Source organism: Eucyclogobius newberryi, unplaced genomic scaffold, assembly GCF_026437365.1.
Source record: "Eucyclogobius newberryi isolate DKJ021-1_F unplaced genomic scaffold, fEucNew1.0.hap1 SCAF_16, whole genome shotgun sequence".
Lineage (NCBI taxonomy): Eukaryota > Metazoa > Chordata > Actinopteri > Gobiiformes > Gobiidae > Eucyclogobius > Eucyclogobius newberryi.
Genome location: NW_027315790.1, coordinates 28046738 through 28063343, shown reverse-complemented (window position 1 = coordinate 28063343; position 16606 = coordinate 28046738). Strand labels below are relative to the sequence as shown.

Below are 16606 nucleotides of genomic sequence, written 5' to 3'. Positions count from 1 at the left end.
TAGGCGTTTCGGGCCATTTATAATATAGAAAAATGTATAAAATGGGGGTGAGTTTTTCAGAAAAGGGATTAGAAGTTGCACTGGTTATTCACTCGCACAAGTTACTTTTCTCTGGTATTTTTATTAATGCACAAACTGCGGTAAAAGTCCAGGAAACTGACGTTGTTTCTGAGGTTTTTTTTGCCATTTTGTGTCGCAATAAGTTTGAATTTTACTTTAGCTTCTGATTTTGCGCGAAAAAAGAAGGAAAAAGACTGTTCCTTCCACTTGTTCTTTTTATTTTTGTTTTAAATTCGCACCAATAAACTGTAAAATGATTGTCATAAGCACATTACAACGTTTGTAAAATCTGCATATATATACTTTTTATAATACTTACTTAAATCTGTTTTGAATAAGTATATTTTAAAGGTGCACTGTGTCGCTTTCTGAACTTTACCCGGAACGTTTCACTGGAACGTTGTCTTATCTCCATGGAGACGTGACTGGGCCGAGTTACGCGTCAGGTCTGCGGCGAGAATGTATGTTTTTGTGCAATAAAAACACGACGTGAGGTGCATACGTTTGATAATGCCGTAACGCGGAACATTCCCTGCAAAGTGATGAGTGTATTTTTGTGTTTGTGATATCGTTTTGGCAGAAAATGAACGATACGATTTAGGTTTGACAAACTGAAGTACAGAACGTATGGTTTTCTAGGTACATGTTGTGAAAAGGTTCATGTTCAAAGAGAAGATCACGTGTCTATGCAATGTTAGACGTCCTTTTCTCTTTTCTATAACGCGTTGTAGTCTGCTGGACGTGGACGTGCTGCCTTCAGACGAGGCTCGGATCGCCCGCTCCCAGTGCCTCCAGAGTCCCACCAAAACGGACGAAACAAGCGCCATTGAAACCCACGTTTGCAGCGGCCGGTGCAATTACCCTCCTCGTAACGTGTGGACATTTTGACGAGTTTTTGAGTCTCGAAGTGTAACCGCAGTGAAAGGTCCAAAGCACGAAACTCTGCGATAGATTTGAACAAAGTGACTGTATTTTAATGAATAAAAAACTATATTGTTTTCTGACTCATTGTGTTTGATATCTGAGCGTTTGAAATGGACGTAAGATATATTTACCTTTTGTCAAATGTGGGAATTGTACACATTCGTTTCAACGGGGATATATTAAAATACAATAATGCTAATAAAACATAAATTGGTTTCTTTGAACATCTAATAATGCCAAAACACACTTTAACGAGATTTTATCCATGTAATAACAGTGTTTCCTCATCATTAGCTTACTCAGACTTGTATTTATGTTGATTGATTGATTCAGGCATGTTGGAGTCAATCCTGTTCTCACCTACCCCCTGTCCCCGCCCACATCCTCTTCACATTATGTCTGAGTGATACATACGGCTCTAAAATGTCACTTTTCAAAAACACTTTAATGACAATCTAACTGAAGGGAAATGTTTCTACTAAGCCGTTTTTGGTCAATATTGCAGTTTACAATGAGCAAAATGTAAAATGATGATCAATATACTTATAATTCAACACTAAGTATGTTAAAAAAAAGCATGATATGTCTCCTTTAACCTTAACCCTGTTCACATAATGTCCATGTCCTAAACTTCATCCCTTTAAATGACCAATCACAACACAACAACCCAAATAAGAGGTTGTTATAAACTGGTTTTATCTTGTTTTTGGCTAATATACATTATATAACGTTGAAAAATACTTTTGTAATCATGTATAGTACAATGTAGACATAAACAAAACATTCTAATTAAGATATTCCTTTATTGTCCCACATGGGGGATTCATATAGACATATAGATATTGCAAATTTAAATTTGTTTAGACTACATATTTCACTAACGTAACGAACACAATTATAGGTCAGATTTTACTAAACATTTTGCCGATTTGTCCCCATTTTTGTAAAGTTTAATAACAATTGTACTTCCTGGTTGGACATGAGCAGCAAATACGACAACTGTTACCTAGCAACCATACTGATAACAAGAGCCAAAAATCCATATAAATGACTCGACAGTTATGATTTGACAAACAATAATAGTATAAAACACCTTTATTGTGTTGAATGATCGTTAAACTGTCAGTAAAATGTGCGTTAGTCGTTTATTGTTCATTCAGTACAGATGTATCAGACTGCTTTAGCTCCCCCTGGTGGACATACGTGTTCAGCGCGGGGACCGGAAGTGTAGTGCGGGGACAGGAAGTGACGTACCACAACACCTAATGGCGCTGCTTCGTTGAAATCGTCCATCATCATGACTTCTTCAACGTGAAACTCTGAAATAAACTCTGCTTCGCGACACGTTCAGCGCGGGACGAGCTCGACTCAAGCGGCTTTAACGCGGTAAGACCGGAAACGCTTTATCTGCGGCGTTAGAAGTTTAGTTGTGACGCTTTTCCGCTCCAGTCAGCGCATTCTCCCTTTGTTTTGGCGCTAGCTTCAGCTCCGCGCAATAACCTCATTTATTTGCACTTAATTTATTATTGTTTTTCTTAATTGTGGCATTTTGCATTGTTTGTTTCATTTCCCTCGTGACTTGCGTGTTATTGTGTGGTTTAATTTAAATCAGTGGCATAAATTAAGTCGTATTTATATTGCACAGTAAATAAATCATCTTGAATGTTAGATTTGATTGATTTTGACTGACGTTTGGTTTGTGAGCTTTGGAAAAACTGCTTTATACAATTTGAATTGTTCGCGTTAAACCCCGAAAATCTAATGATTTCAGATTAAAGTAAATTGATTGAAAAAATAAAGTACTGTAATGTGGTAAAAACGTGAATAAACTGGAAAAAGTTATACATAAATTGCACTTTGTCTTCAAATACAGTTACTTAAGATAAGATAAGATAAGATATTCCTTTATTGTCCCACATGGGGAAATTTCATTGGTGCAACGCAGGTAGATACAGAGGTAGATACAGAAGAACAGATCACTTATAGGAAGTCTGAAAAACATAAATTGCAAATCAACTCAAGGGCTGCATCGATTAATCAACTAATTGTGACCAGTGAACTATATATACACATAAAAAAGTCATAGCTGTATCTTATAATCATAATTGTCACCTGGACTACTCATGAAGACAGTTTTTTTTTTTTATAACAAATACAGCTGCATCATTAGATCCAAATGTCCATAAAGTATAAACAACTTCAGATCATCATTTAAATTAGACTTTATTAGTAAATATGGTTTATCTAGAAGCCTTCAGTCAGCATATTTCAACCTTTATTTGGTTAAAAATCTATTTAAATAGTCTCGATGCACAATAGAAATAACTGTTTGACTTGTCGACCACTGAAATAATCATTAGTCGCCGTCCTAATCACCCGACACGTGTCCCCAGGTTTTCCTTCTGCATGTAAACGCACGTTAATATTCAGACGTGATTATCGGTTTATCTGATTGTTCTAGTTATGAGTTTTACTGATGTAAATTTTCCCTCTAGAGCTGAAAATTTGAATAACAAAATTGTGTTGACAGTTTGATCGTGTCCAGGAGAAGAGGTAAACAAGAATCCCATGTGTTTCAGAACATTGTCTGTGCTAGAGAATGTCACCATTTCTTTAGTCGAATGATCAGTGTGAGAATAAACGATTTATTCACGATCATTAACATCGCGACCAAAATGACAATAAAATCCTAAAAGCTCTTTTCCGCTCCTCAATATGGGACCTGCTTTATGAAAATCTATTTGATATAAACCGCAAGATAATGATGATGTAAAGCACTTTACATTTCGGTTTATTACTTTTCTGATGAAACGCTGGGCAGAACGGACTTAATTTTGCTTCTAAAATTGTCACAATACTTTTGATTTAACTAAAAATTAAAAGACTTAATTTACTTTGAAGAATGACGCTTTCCTATTGATTTAATGAAATAAAAAATAAAAAAATCCTTCTAAAAATGTCACAATTGTAATTTTTCAGTCATAATATTGTGACGTAAATAATCACAATTATCGATCAGACTAATAATCTTGACATCCCTCGACACTATTCAAATCCAAACTACAGCATTAGCAGTTTTTATGCAGAATAACTCAGGATATTTTGCTTTTGTGCAATTACAAAGTCAATAAGTACAAAAACTGCAGTCTTTGCGTTTTGCCAATTGTCTTTATTCACACTTCAGCTCCTTTTACAGCCCTTTTCCCGTTCCCAAGCCTCAGCTGATTCTGTTTTCCTGTTTGAACTTGTCAGCGATGGCGGCCCCCCCTCAGCAGCAGCAGCAGCACTTGCCCCCCGGAGCCGCGGCTGCCCCGGGACAGCAGCCCCAGCCCGGCGCCATGAGGGAGATCTCGCCCGTGTTCCTCTGCCGCATCGGGCAGGAGACGGTCCAGGACATCGTCACCAGGACCATGGAGATATTTCAGATCTCACGGGCCACGCAGGTGCAAACGTCACCACGGCAACACGGCGATGGCAGTTCTGAGCAGATTCACTATTGATACGTTCATGAATAAAGATTCAGTTCAACTCAGACGTTTTAAACACGTCCGGGAGCATTAACGCCCTTGTACCTGACTTTAAAGATAAGATAAGATGAGATAAGATATTCCTTTATTGTCCCACATGGGGAAATTTCATTGGTGCAACGCAGGTAGATACAGAGGTAGATACAGAAGAACAGATCACTTATAGGAAGTCTGAAAAACACTCTCAGTAGAAGATCTCCTATAAATAAATAAATAAAAACTCCCATAGACAAATACATAAATACATAAATACCATTGCATGTGATCACGACAGTAATTGCACATGAATATGTGTCACGACAGCACATAGATTGCACATGAATTTCACAGTAATTGCACATGAATTCCAACAGCAATTGCACATATGACAGAATTGCACATCAGTATTAGGTTAGGTCAGTATTGCGACGGGATAACGTGACGATCTCCGGGTAAGACGACTGTTCTCCGCAGTTTCATGAGTTCCTCCTTTGTGGAAACGCGGTACGGCGCCGGCCGGGGGGCGGGGCCGGAGCCGGGGGGCGGGGCCGGAGCCGGGGGGCGGGGCCGGAGCCGGGGGGCGGGGCCGGAGCCGGGGGGCTCAGAGCCAAGACACATCGCAACGACACGACGGAAACACTCAATCCAGCCGAATAAAGTCAAAACAAGTTAATTTAAAGCGATTCCAGTGCGTGTCCCGATCGTTCGTGAAGTTCCTCTTTCATATAAACGTGTATATAAACGTGTACCGACGACACGCCGTACTTTAGCGCGGCCGGAGGGCGCGGGGGGGGCTGGTGGGCTCGCTCGGAGCTAGCTCACGTCACAACAACACAACGAACGCAACGAAAAACGCTCAAATCCAGCCGAAAAAAGTCAAAAACAGTTGAATTAAAAAACTATTCCAGCGCGTGTCCCTATCGTACAGTAAAATAGAAAAAATATACTAACTATATTTACAAAATATAGGAGATAAAGCACAATAAGTGTGAGAAAGAAGAGAGAGCGTTTACACCGGGCTGCCAGCTGTACCAGCGCCTTATAAAGCGCCCCCTACACTCAATGAACTAAAATGCAATTAAGATATATTTAAAATGTTGCTAGAAATTAAATAAAATGATCCCAGAACAGCTCATTGCTTAGGTTTATAGTTTCACTTCCTGTTTGTAATTGATGACATCACACCAGGAAAAATTACCCAGCAAACACTGGGCCAAAAGTCATTGTTATAAAAATATGAGAGCTCGACTTTATTTAGCTGAAAGGTAAAAAAAAAAAAAAAGATGTAAGTTATGCATAAACTTCTGTCTGGAATGAGAGTCCCTCGTGTGATGTCACTTCCTGTCATTTTCTACAGATAACGTTCAACGTTTTCTCCGCAAACATCTACCCGATTAGTGTAAATCTATAATGTAAATGTACATCCAATAAAAGAAAATTAGAGAGTTGTAAAAACCTGTCATAGGCACTTTCATTCTTTCACTGGAGCAGGATTGTGTTTTCCTGCACTGGAGGAAAACACAATCCCGATTTCATTGGCTTTGGTCTGGCTAAACCCATAAACATAAACAGACTTTTTGTATCCTCTCACGGTTTAAATCTCGCCCTCTAACCGACGCTCGACGGTGTGTTTCCTGCAGCTTCCCAACGGCGTGACCCAGAACCAGGCCATGTACCAGGACCGCTTCGGCAAACTCCAGGAGCACCTCCGGCAACTGGCGCTGCTCTTCCGGAAGCTCCGGCTGCTGTACGAGCGCTGCGTGGAGATGACCTCCGACCTGCAGGAGGCGCCGGCCGAGGTCAGCGCTCATTATTGATCAAACGCCGTCCCGTTGGCGGTCGTACTGACGCGTGTTGACTCGTGTGCAGCTGGTGCCGTACGTGGGGGACGAGCTTCTGTCGGCCAAAGCGGAGCCGTGTAGTCCAGCCATCGTCCAGGAGCGCAAAGAAGTCATGGAGGTGTGTACTCTTACTCTGCTGTACTTCATAAACACATACTATTATTATTATGTTCAATGAAGCGCTGACAATCCATGTCATCAGAGTAATTACACTTTAAAATGTGATTACCGTTTTTTCCATAAGTCGCACTGGCTAAAAATGCATAATAGAGAAGAAAAAAACATATATAAGTTGCACTGCAAGTGTGAAAATGACAAATAATATCGCATATAAGTCTCTCCGGGAGTATAAGTATATAAGTATAAATATAAGTATAAGTCGCACCCCGGCCAAAACTATGAAAAAAGGTGCGACTTATAGTCCGGAGAATACGGTAATCTGATCAGTCACAAAGCGCTTTGTAACATTTTATCTCACATTTCATAGTCGAATTAAGTCATAGTTTTTAGTTTTTGAGTGTTCTGTCGTCGTTTGAACCATGTGACCTCGGCTCCGCCCCTTTTCATGTTAATTATCGAAGCGCGTTGACTTTGACAGCCCCGGTTCAGTGTCTAATGTGTTTTATATAACTTTAATATATATAACTTATAACAGACTTACTCGTTTATTATCGCACAAACTCGTTGTACTTCATTCCCTCTCAACATTTCAAAGCAAAAGTACTGCACTGTTGATATTATTGCCAGGTTCGAATATACTTTTTGGCACCATAGTTCCAGCTAAAACGCATTTTATTCACCTTTTATTTGCCCTGGTCAGAACCCGAAATGAAAATAGGATCTCCACAACTTTTGTAAAACATCTCTTATACAAATTAAAAATATGTTCATGGCGCCTGAACGTATCGGTCAAAAAGATTCAAAACAAGACTAAATCGAGCCTAATTTAAGGAATGAGGAAAATCATGAATAAAATCTACCTTATTTCACTAAAAAAGAAAGAAAAAAGCACATTTCTATCGGTTACTGCGACACATTTAGTCGATTATTGCGTTTGTCCAGTATTGTTTTGATTCTTATGCGATATATTTCATTCATACTCGCATATTTATTTTCACATATTCCTCACACAAAAAACAGCAGTACATCTCGTACCAACAATCAAGTCTGCTCTTTTTATTTTGATTTGAATCCCAACAGATTCACACGAGGCAAAGTGGTTTCCTTTATCTCCAGCAGGGGGCAGTGTTGGCTCCAGATGCTTAAACACTAGGGGTTATTTTAGGAGTTTCAAATCTTTATCTTTTGAGTCAACATTTGTGGTGAAAGTCCCGATGGGCAGCAGATCTGTAGCTTTATCTGGACAAATGTAATGACAGGTTTGTATTTTTACTTCTATTTTTACTACTTCATCGTGTAATCTTATAAAATCATGGAGTAAGAATACGTTTACCTTTCTTATACGGAGGAGATGGGATGGAATTAAAATTCAATTGACTGTTAACATGTGTGAAAAATGATTCAGTGATTCACAATAAAAGGTGTAACACAAGTGAGTGGCATCTCTGGAGAAGCCGTAGAAGAAAAGCACCACAGCGTCGGCAAAAAAGTAAAACATTTTGATGCCACAAATGGGAAAAGAAAGGCACAATTTGAGTTTAAATTATGTCAAAATCACGTCTTTTCCGTCTTTTCATTGAGTCAAAGTGGGAACCAAAATACACAAGCGTTTATAAAAGTAAGAATAAACCTGCATCGTAATTAATCACTGTAAAAGCAACATTTGATCTGATTTGATTTTAATAGTACATAATCTCCCTTATGGACAGGCTTTCAGATGAGGCCGTGTTCCCGTAGTTTGGACCTGGTATTTTGAAATGTGGACGGCCATTTTCTCGTGATTCGCTCGTGATTGGCTCGTGTTTTGCTCGTGTTCCGCTCGTGTTTGGCTCGTGATTGGCTCGTGTTTGGCTCGTGTTTGGCTCGTGATTCGCTCGTGATTGGCTCGTGAATCGCTCGTGTTTGGCTCGTGATTCGCTCGTGTTTGGCTCGTGTTTGGCTCGTGATTGGCTCGTGTTTGGCTCGTGTTTGGCTCGTGATTCGCTCGTGATTGGCTCGTGTTTTGCTCGTGTTCCGCTCGTGTTTGGCTCGTGATTGGCTCGTGTTTGGCTCGTGATTCGCTCGTGTTTGGCTCGTGTTTGGCTCGTGATTCGCTCGTGATTGACTCGTGTTTTGCTCGTGTTCCGCTCGTGTTTGGCTCGTGATTGGCTCGTGATTGGCTCGTGATTGGCTCGTGTTTGGCTCGTGTTTGGCTCGTGATTCGCTCGTGATTGGCTCGTGATTCGCTCGTGTTTGGCTCGTGATTCGCTCGTGTTTGGCTCGTGATTCGCTCGTGATTTGCTCGTGTTCCGCTCGCGATTCGCTCGTGTTTCGCTCGCGTTTCGCTCGTGATTCGCTCGTGTTTCGCTCGTGTTTCGCTCGTGATTCGCTCGTGTTTGGCTCGTGATTCGCTCGTGATTTGCTCGTGTTCCGCTCGCGATTCGCTCGTGTTTCGCTCGCGTTTCGCTCGTGATTCGCTCGTGATTCGCTCGTGTTCCGCTCGTGATTGGCTCGTGATTCGCTCGTGATTCGCTCGTGTTTGGCTCGTGTTTGGCTCGTGTTTGGCTCGTGATTCGCTCGTGTTTGGCTCGTGTTTCGCTCGTGATTCGCTCGTGTTTCGCTCGTGATTCGCTCGTGTTTCGCTCGTGATTCGCTCGTGTTTCGCTCGTGATTCGCTCGTGATTCGCTCGTGATTGGCTCGTGATTCGCTCGTGATTCGCTCGTGTTTCGCTCGTGATTCGCTCGTGATTCGCTCGTGATTCGCTCGTGATTCGCTCGTGATTGGCTCGTGATTGGCTCGTGTTTCGCTCGTGTTTCCCTCGTGTTTCCCTCGTGTTTCCCTCGTGTTTCGCTCGTGTTTCGCTCGTGTTTCGCTCGTGATTCGCTCGTGATTCGCTCGTGATTCGCTCGTGATTCGCTCGTGATTCGCTCGTGATTCGCTCGTGATTCGCTCGTGTTTCGCTCGTGTTTCGCTCGTGATTCCCTCGTGATTCGCTCGTGTTTCGCTCGTGATTCGCTCGTGTTTCGCTCGTGTTTCGCTCGTGTTTCGCTCGTGATTCGCTCGTGTTTCGCTCGTGATTCGCTCGTGTTTGGCTCGTGTTTGGCTCGTGTTCCGCCCGTGTTCCGCCCGTGTTTCCCTCGTGTTTCCCTCGTGTTTCCCTCGTGTTTCCCTCGTGTTCCACCCGTGTTCCGCCCGTGTTTCGCTCGTGTTTGGTGTCATCGGTCGATCTAAAGTGTGTTTTGTCTCTGCAGAAAGTGCGTCAGAAGAACCAGGAGATGAAGATTCTGATGGATCAGATGAGGAACCTGCTGTGGGACGTCAACGCCATGTTAACGCTCCGGAAATGACCTCGGGCGTGTCCCTACGGCCGGCGGCGGGAAGAGGACGCTTTACTCTTGTGTTTTGTGGTTTCCTGTGCAGGTTTTTCTGGGGATTACTAAAGGACTAAAGGACTTTTGTGCCCTGCAATGTATAGGAAACGTGTGCACGAGTTTCATCTTATCACTGTATCATTTATTTCTGTTTCACTCACGAGAACGCACTGATTCCGGCACTGAAAGTTGTCAAACCTTTACAGCGCTCTTCACAAACTCCTTTTTGACGAGTGTCTTTCATTTGATTCAAACGAGTTAAACGTACAACACTAATTTTGTCTCATTTTTAAATCTGTGTTTTTCTTTTCCTCACCGCTATCGACATCAAGTTCACGATTTCTAAATATATTTAAACCTTGTTCCGTCCCAGCGTGATTAGGATTAAAATCGAGCAAAATCCCTCGAATAAGAATCATTTTGTGGATTTTCTGAGCAATTTTTTTGTTAAATTCATCTTAATTTGATACAATTTGTGACATTTTCTACTTATAAACCCTGCTCTTTCTGTACTTGGCAGCTGAATTTGAATATGTTCACGCTGCAGGTCGAATCAGATTATTATTATTATTACTTTGCCCAGACTTAGATCTGATTTTTATTTTTATTTTTTGGTCACGATCTTTCACACGTCTGACTCGTCTGGAATAAAACGACTGCCACTTTCATTTATTCTTATTGGAAAAGACTGGAATTGAACAGGATAAAAGATAAAAGCCGACTCTCGCCCGACTAAACGGAGCTTCCTCTTTTATCGTCCGTGACAACAGCACGACGCCCGTTTCTCCATTTGGCACACGACCCGCAGCGTGAACAGAACCCGTTTGAGTCTTTTTTTATATTCTGAATTTGTCGGTTTTCAACAGGATCAACTTTTACTGCGTTTGTTGCGTCTCAGGTGCCGCGGCGAGTTCAGCGGCGGTGGGATTCCTCGTGCTCGTTCGACCCTAAATAACTGACAGTAAACGTATTTTTGTAAACTTTGGGGCGAAAGGTTCTGTCGTTTGATTACCTCATGTTTTGTACAGACATGTTTTCTAATAAAGTGTTTGAATGTCGTTATTTTGTTTTTACCTCTTTAACGGTTGATCACCATTTTCTATTTGAGAGTGCGGTTTCTTACAGCAAGCTAAATAAGTCAAGAATATTTAAAAAAATGTAGTCATTGAATAATTGCTGACTGGTTTATACTCGGGCTCCAAAGCACGGGCCAAGAAGAGGTTTTGTGATCCAGACAAAGCAGGAAATGCATTAAATAGACACGAGAACCTCATTTGTCTGATTAAACTCCACCAGCACGACGCCACTTTAGCTTCATCTGCTTCAAATTGAATAAAACTCTCCTTCTAAACGACTCCTCCATGAATCAAAAGAATAACCGCAAGTCTTTAGACGAATCGATAAGTAAAATAATCATTAGTTGCAGAGCTAGATTAAAAAAATGACCAAATCCAAAGCACTCTGGAGCACGTTGAGTGAAAAATCCTTCATTAAAACCGGGTTCCTGATGTTCACGCCGATTAAGGAGGTGATTTAATCTGATTAACTTGTTCCCATTTGTCACAAACCCTTTGGAGCATCGTTGAGTTCCACGTGCATGAATTTCATATCTTTTAGAAGAGCTTTTTTCAGACATTGAAGTGATTCTCAGGCCCATCAGCCAATCAGAGAGCTGCTTTTGGCTCATTTCCTGCTTGATGAATAAAGGTCTGTTTGTCACAAAGTCCAACTAAAAATGTACTAATCTACTAAAGAAAAAGGTCTGGTATTTCAACTTTAGTTTGTTTCTTTATCAGGGAAGTAAAACACTGACCTACAGGGAAGACGCCCGTGCCACGTTTTTAGCAAAGTTCCACCTGTCGAAAATGGCCAATAAAAATTAAAAAAAGGTTATCTCAGAATAGCATTTTTTTTTAAGGTTTATGATTTCACTTCCTGTTTGTACTTGATGACATCACACTAGGAAATTACTCGGCAACCACTGGACAAAAACTCATCTAACGTCACTATTTATTTTATATGACAAATACAGATGTATGAGAGCGACTTTATTTTGTTGAATTCATGTTTAAAGAGTCAAAAAAGCTGTTTCTTTGTGTAAATGATGCATAAACTGTGACTGTAATTAGTGTCCCTGGTGTGATGTCACTTCCTGTCATTTTATATAGATTTGTCAACCTTTTCTCCACAAATACCTTCTCGATCGATGTAAAACTATCATTTATTTGTACGACAGGTTTAATTACACCAAATAAAGTCAAAATTAGAAAATCGTAAGAACCTGTCGCGCGCCCTTTAAGTACGCGACAAACTCAAGCCACTTTTCTGACGGATCCTTAAAGAGTAAAAACAACACAGACTTTGAATCGTGGCTAAAATGACACAAACACAAAACGTAGTCCAATTACTTCCTCCTAAGTCTGAATTCTGCTCCAAACCGCAGACTTTTACGGTTGTTTTAGACCAAAGTTTATCGATGACGTGATTAAAATTGCACTAATGGTGTTGACGGACAAACCCCTTCGACTATATTCTATAAATAACAATGTTCAACCTGTTCATCCAGTTGTTTATTATTGTATATTTTGCTTCTATATCTGACACGTTGATTGCTTTTTGTCGTTTCGGAAATAAAAAAATAATAAATAGCGTAACATTTGCCAAAGAAAGACACGTTTTTTGCTTTTATAAACCTTTTATTCATTTTACACTTCGATCGTTTTGCACCGGTCCCTTTCCGTATTCCGGAGTTGTCACGTCACGTTTGTTCCGCGGAAACGTTCCTTTTCGCAATCAAACGTCCCACAAAGATCCGCGTTTTTTCCTCGGACTCTCCGGAGTCACGGACCAATTCGACTCTTCGCCGCGCGCTGGTCGCCCCGGGAACAGTCCGCCGGGGTCCGTAAAGCGCGTCGCCGTCCGCTTTTGCGAGCAATAACGGGGCCTCCCAGCTAGGGGGCGCCGCGCTCCTCTCTTCACGCCTTCTCCAGGTCTTTGTATTTCTTTCGGAGGACGGACACTTGGTCTTTGAAAAGCACCGGGTCCAGGCGGAACTGGGAGTGGACCAGCGGCATGTAGCCAAACCAGCTGGCAAACGAGTTCACGCACTCCTGGCGCTGGTTGAAGTGCTCCGGGTTTGCCCACGCCACGCTTTTGGTGCCCTGAAAACACACGGAAAACAAGATAAACACCGTGTGTGAATCGCAAGACGAGCAAGAGGGACGAGGTGGAGGGCAGTGCGAGAGTGACGCGCGGGGATTCGGCCCGATGAATTTGACGTCGGACCGTTGTTTTCTTTTCTAAAATGTTGTTTTCTATTCTAAAATGTTGTTTTCTATTCTAAAATGTTGTTTTCTATTCTAAAATGTTCGATGTTGCGGACCACTTTGAGCAGCAGAACCCCCCGAGCCTTTCATTTGGATTGATTGGTGTTTCTAAAGTGAGCCAAACGACAACAAATCAATCATTTGCACGAGCAAGCGAAGACGACGAAGTTAGTTATGCATATATGGAAACGTTTTTTAACACAACATAAATATATTTGTCTCCGTTTTTATTTATTCTACATCATCAATCATTAAACTCCTTTTGAAGAAGACAAATACTTTCCATCACAATGTTTCTACCATACCTTTTGTCATAGTTTTGGCTGGAGTGACTTATATGTGATATTATTAACACATTTTTATATCATTTTTTTTGTTATTTTCACACTGACAACCACAAGAGGGCGCTCTAGGCTCTAAGCGACACAGAAGAAGAGTCTGCACTTCCTCTACTTCCGGAGTTTGTGGAGTTGTTTAGAAGTGACACAGAGGAAGAAGAATTCAGTGGATTTAGTGATTTGGGGTAAAACTGATGCTTTGGTAAACTTGTTAGCATGTTCTTTATGCTATAGTTATCTGAATAACTGTTCATATGTTACGTTAACATACCAGACACTTACCACAGTTCTGTCTGTGCCTCATGTAGCTGAAGGTGTTAGCGTTAGCATACGTACACCTATTCACCATGTTCTCTAATCTGTTATTATTTTAAACTGCATTTCAAGATGAAATGTCTGTTCTTGGTGTTCGATTTTTATCCAATACATTTCCCCAAAAAAATTGACTAATACTCCAGTGCGACTTATATACGTTTTTCTTCTCTATTATGCATTTTTTTGACTTATACTCCAGAAAATACGGTAAATTGAAATTCCCTGTCTGTCACTGCTGTATCATGTATAGAATTAAGTCTTCTGTCCACTTAATTATGTATTTCATTTATTTATTTGACTCATTTATTAGCTTAGACATCATAATATTTAGACTATTTGATGCACCGTTTGTATTTGTACTTCAGTCACAATGAGGGGAAACTCGTTCTTCGGTTTTGTTCGTCGTCCTTGCGTCAGATTGTCTCGTGTTTCTCCCTTTTACGCACTCCCAGTCCGACCACAGCAGCAAAAGCGATGCGTAACGGTCTGGAGGACAGCCGTTTCCATTCAATGTCTATCAAATACACACATTTACTAAACTAATTCATTGTTGATGCTTAGTTGATGGATATTCTGCGTTTTGGGCCACGGTTTGATCATTCAAGGGACGAGTTTGGACGGATAATTAACGAACGCTTTGGAAATAAAGTCAGTTATGTCCAGATTGAGATGGTTTGGACATGCACAGGACGACAAGTGAGTGTGGAACGATGCTGCAGGAAGTCTGAGGAACAGAGAAGAAGAGAAGAAGAGCTGGATACCTGTGGGACGGGCAGCTCCTTGTACTGTTTCCTCTGGGCCACCTTGATGGGAGGCAGGTGAGTGACGGCCGACACCAGGAAGTTCATCAGGATGTCCTCGCAGTTTGCCGTTCTGTCCACCAGGGCGCGCAGCGACTGGGGCAGGTAGTGAGAGAACAGGAAGTGGTAGTACCTGGAGGAGGAGCAGGCAGAAGACGGGCGGGTCAAGCACGGTGAGAAACGAGAGAAACATTCTGACTATTCCAAAAATGATGCTCGATAAATGACACGTCTGTGACTCAAGGCAACAAAACACACGCTTGAAAAGACCAAACAATAACCCAAAACCCCCGACTTATTATTTTTAACTGTCTTCTTATTATTATCACTTTTGATTGACTTCTTATTATCTTTAACTTTCATTTTATTATTATGTTTGACTGTCTTATTACTTTTGATTGTTATCTTATTATTTTAGATTTTTGTATTATATTTTATTGTCTTATTATTTTTTTTACTGTCTTATTATTATTTTTTACTGTCTTATTTACTGTATTATTATTTTTTACTGTCTTATTATTATTTTTTACTGTCTTATTTACTGTCTTATTATTATTTTTTACTGTCTTATTATTATTTTTTACTGTCTTATTTATTGTCTTATTGGTTTTTACTGTCTTATTATTATTTTCTTATTACTTTTGATTGTTGTTGTATTATTTTTACTGTTTTATTATATATTTTTTATTGTCTTCTGATTATTTTTAAATGTCTTGTTTATTATTATATTTTTATTGTCTTATTATTGTTTTGTTATTTTTAACTGTCTTCTTATTTTTTATTGTCTTATTACTTTCGATTGTCCTTATAATATTTTTTATTATCTTATTATCTTTGACTGTTTTATTATTATTGTTTATTGTCTTCTAATTATGTTTAACTGTCTTCTCGTTATTATTACCGGTATATTTTGATTGTCTTATTACTTTTGATTATCTTAATTTTGATTGTTTTATTATTAATTTTGATTGTCTTATCATTATATTTTTAACTATCTTATTATTGTATTTTAAACTGTCGTATTATTATATGTTTTAATGTCTTATTATTATATTTTTAACTGTCTTATTATTATTATATTTTTCACTGTCTTATTATTATATTTTTGACAGTCTTATCTATTATATTTTTGACAGTCTTATTAAATATGTTTTTGACAGTTGTATTATTGTATTTTTTACTGTCTTATTATTACATTTTCTACAGTCTTATTATTATATTTTTTACTGTCTTATTATTATATTTCTTACAGTCTTATTATATTTTTAACTGTCTTATTATTATATTTTTGACAGTCTTATTATTATATTTTTAACTTTATTATTATTATTATATTTCTAACTGTCTTATTATTATATTTTTGACAGTCTTATTATTATATTTTTAACTTTATTATTATTATATTTCTAACTGTCTTATTATCATATTTTTAAATGTCTTATTATTATAGTAGAAAAAGCTTCAGTTGTAGTCATCTGGACTCAGTTTGAAAAAGTAGACGTTTCGACTCTCATCCAAGAGTCATTGTCAATAAAAGAATTTAGATCGAGAACTCCGATATTAATACTGTTCTGTGGTAAGACCCACCCATTGGGAGGAGCCTTCCTGAAGTAGAAAGAGTTGTTGGTTTCAACAGAAACTCCCCCCTTGTATCTACCGAGCTAGCCTATTCAGAATCTTAATGGGCTATTAGAATCCTCTTTGTCTTTGTGAGACCCTGGCTCAACCACCCTGAGTACCTGATTAGCATCTAAATGTCCTGGACCTGGTCCTCTACCTTTCCAGGGGTTCAGTAACCCATTATAAATAACAGGAAGATTAAACCTTAGCCCTCCATTTCTGTTTAAAGGAGGTCTTTCTTTTTTAACAAAAATAGCTTCCTTGACTCCTCTTTCAAACCATCTTTTCTCCCTGCTTAAAACCTTCACCTCACCGTCTTCAAACGAGTGATTAGAGGCTTCAAGATGGAGATGCACGGCACTCTGTGGTCCTGAACTTGTATTTCTTCTGTGCTGATAGAGCCTC

At 39.7% G+C, this 16606-nt stretch overlaps 2 protein-coding genes across 3 annotated transcripts in view; one reads left to right on the top strand and one right to left on the bottom strand.

The window, feature by feature from the left end:
- The first annotated feature begins 2248 nt into the window (after nucleotides 1-2248).
- On the top strand, nucleotides 2249-10866 carry LOC140362137 (mediator of RNA polymerase II transcription subunit 30-like). 2 transcript variants are annotated; one of them, XM_072448191.1, is made up of 5 exons: nucleotides 2249-2370; nucleotides 4237-4427; nucleotides 6131-6289; nucleotides 6360-6449; nucleotides 9683-10866. In XM_072448191.1, the coding sequence occupies exons 2-5, from the start codon at nucleotides 4239-4241 to the stop codon at nucleotides 9776-9778; spliced, it is 534 nt and encodes a 177-aa protein (XP_072304292.1). In that variant the 5' UTR covers nucleotides 2249-2370; nucleotides 4237-4238; the 3' UTR covers nucleotides 9779-10866. The 2 variants fall into 2 exon arrangements, with proteins under 2 accessions (XP_072304292.1, XP_072304293.1); XM_072448192.1 differs by lacking the exon at nucleotides 9683-10866 and adding an exon at nucleotides 8161-8454.
- Nucleotides 10867-12708: 1842 nt separating this feature from the next.
- Nucleotides 12709-16606, bottom strand: part of ext1c (exostoses (multiple) 1c) — a 164154-nt gene continuing 160256 nt past the window's right edge. The window contains exons 10-11 of the mRNA XM_072448190.1: nucleotides 14543-14714; nucleotides 12709-12963 (exon numbers count right to left, since the gene is read on the bottom strand). Of these exons, the coding sequence (XP_072304291.1) occupies nucleotides 12778-12963; nucleotides 14543-14714 (358 nt within the window). The 3' untranslated portion in view covers nucleotides 12709-12777. The remainder of the gene's footprint in view (nucleotides 12964-14542; nucleotides 14715-16606) is intronic.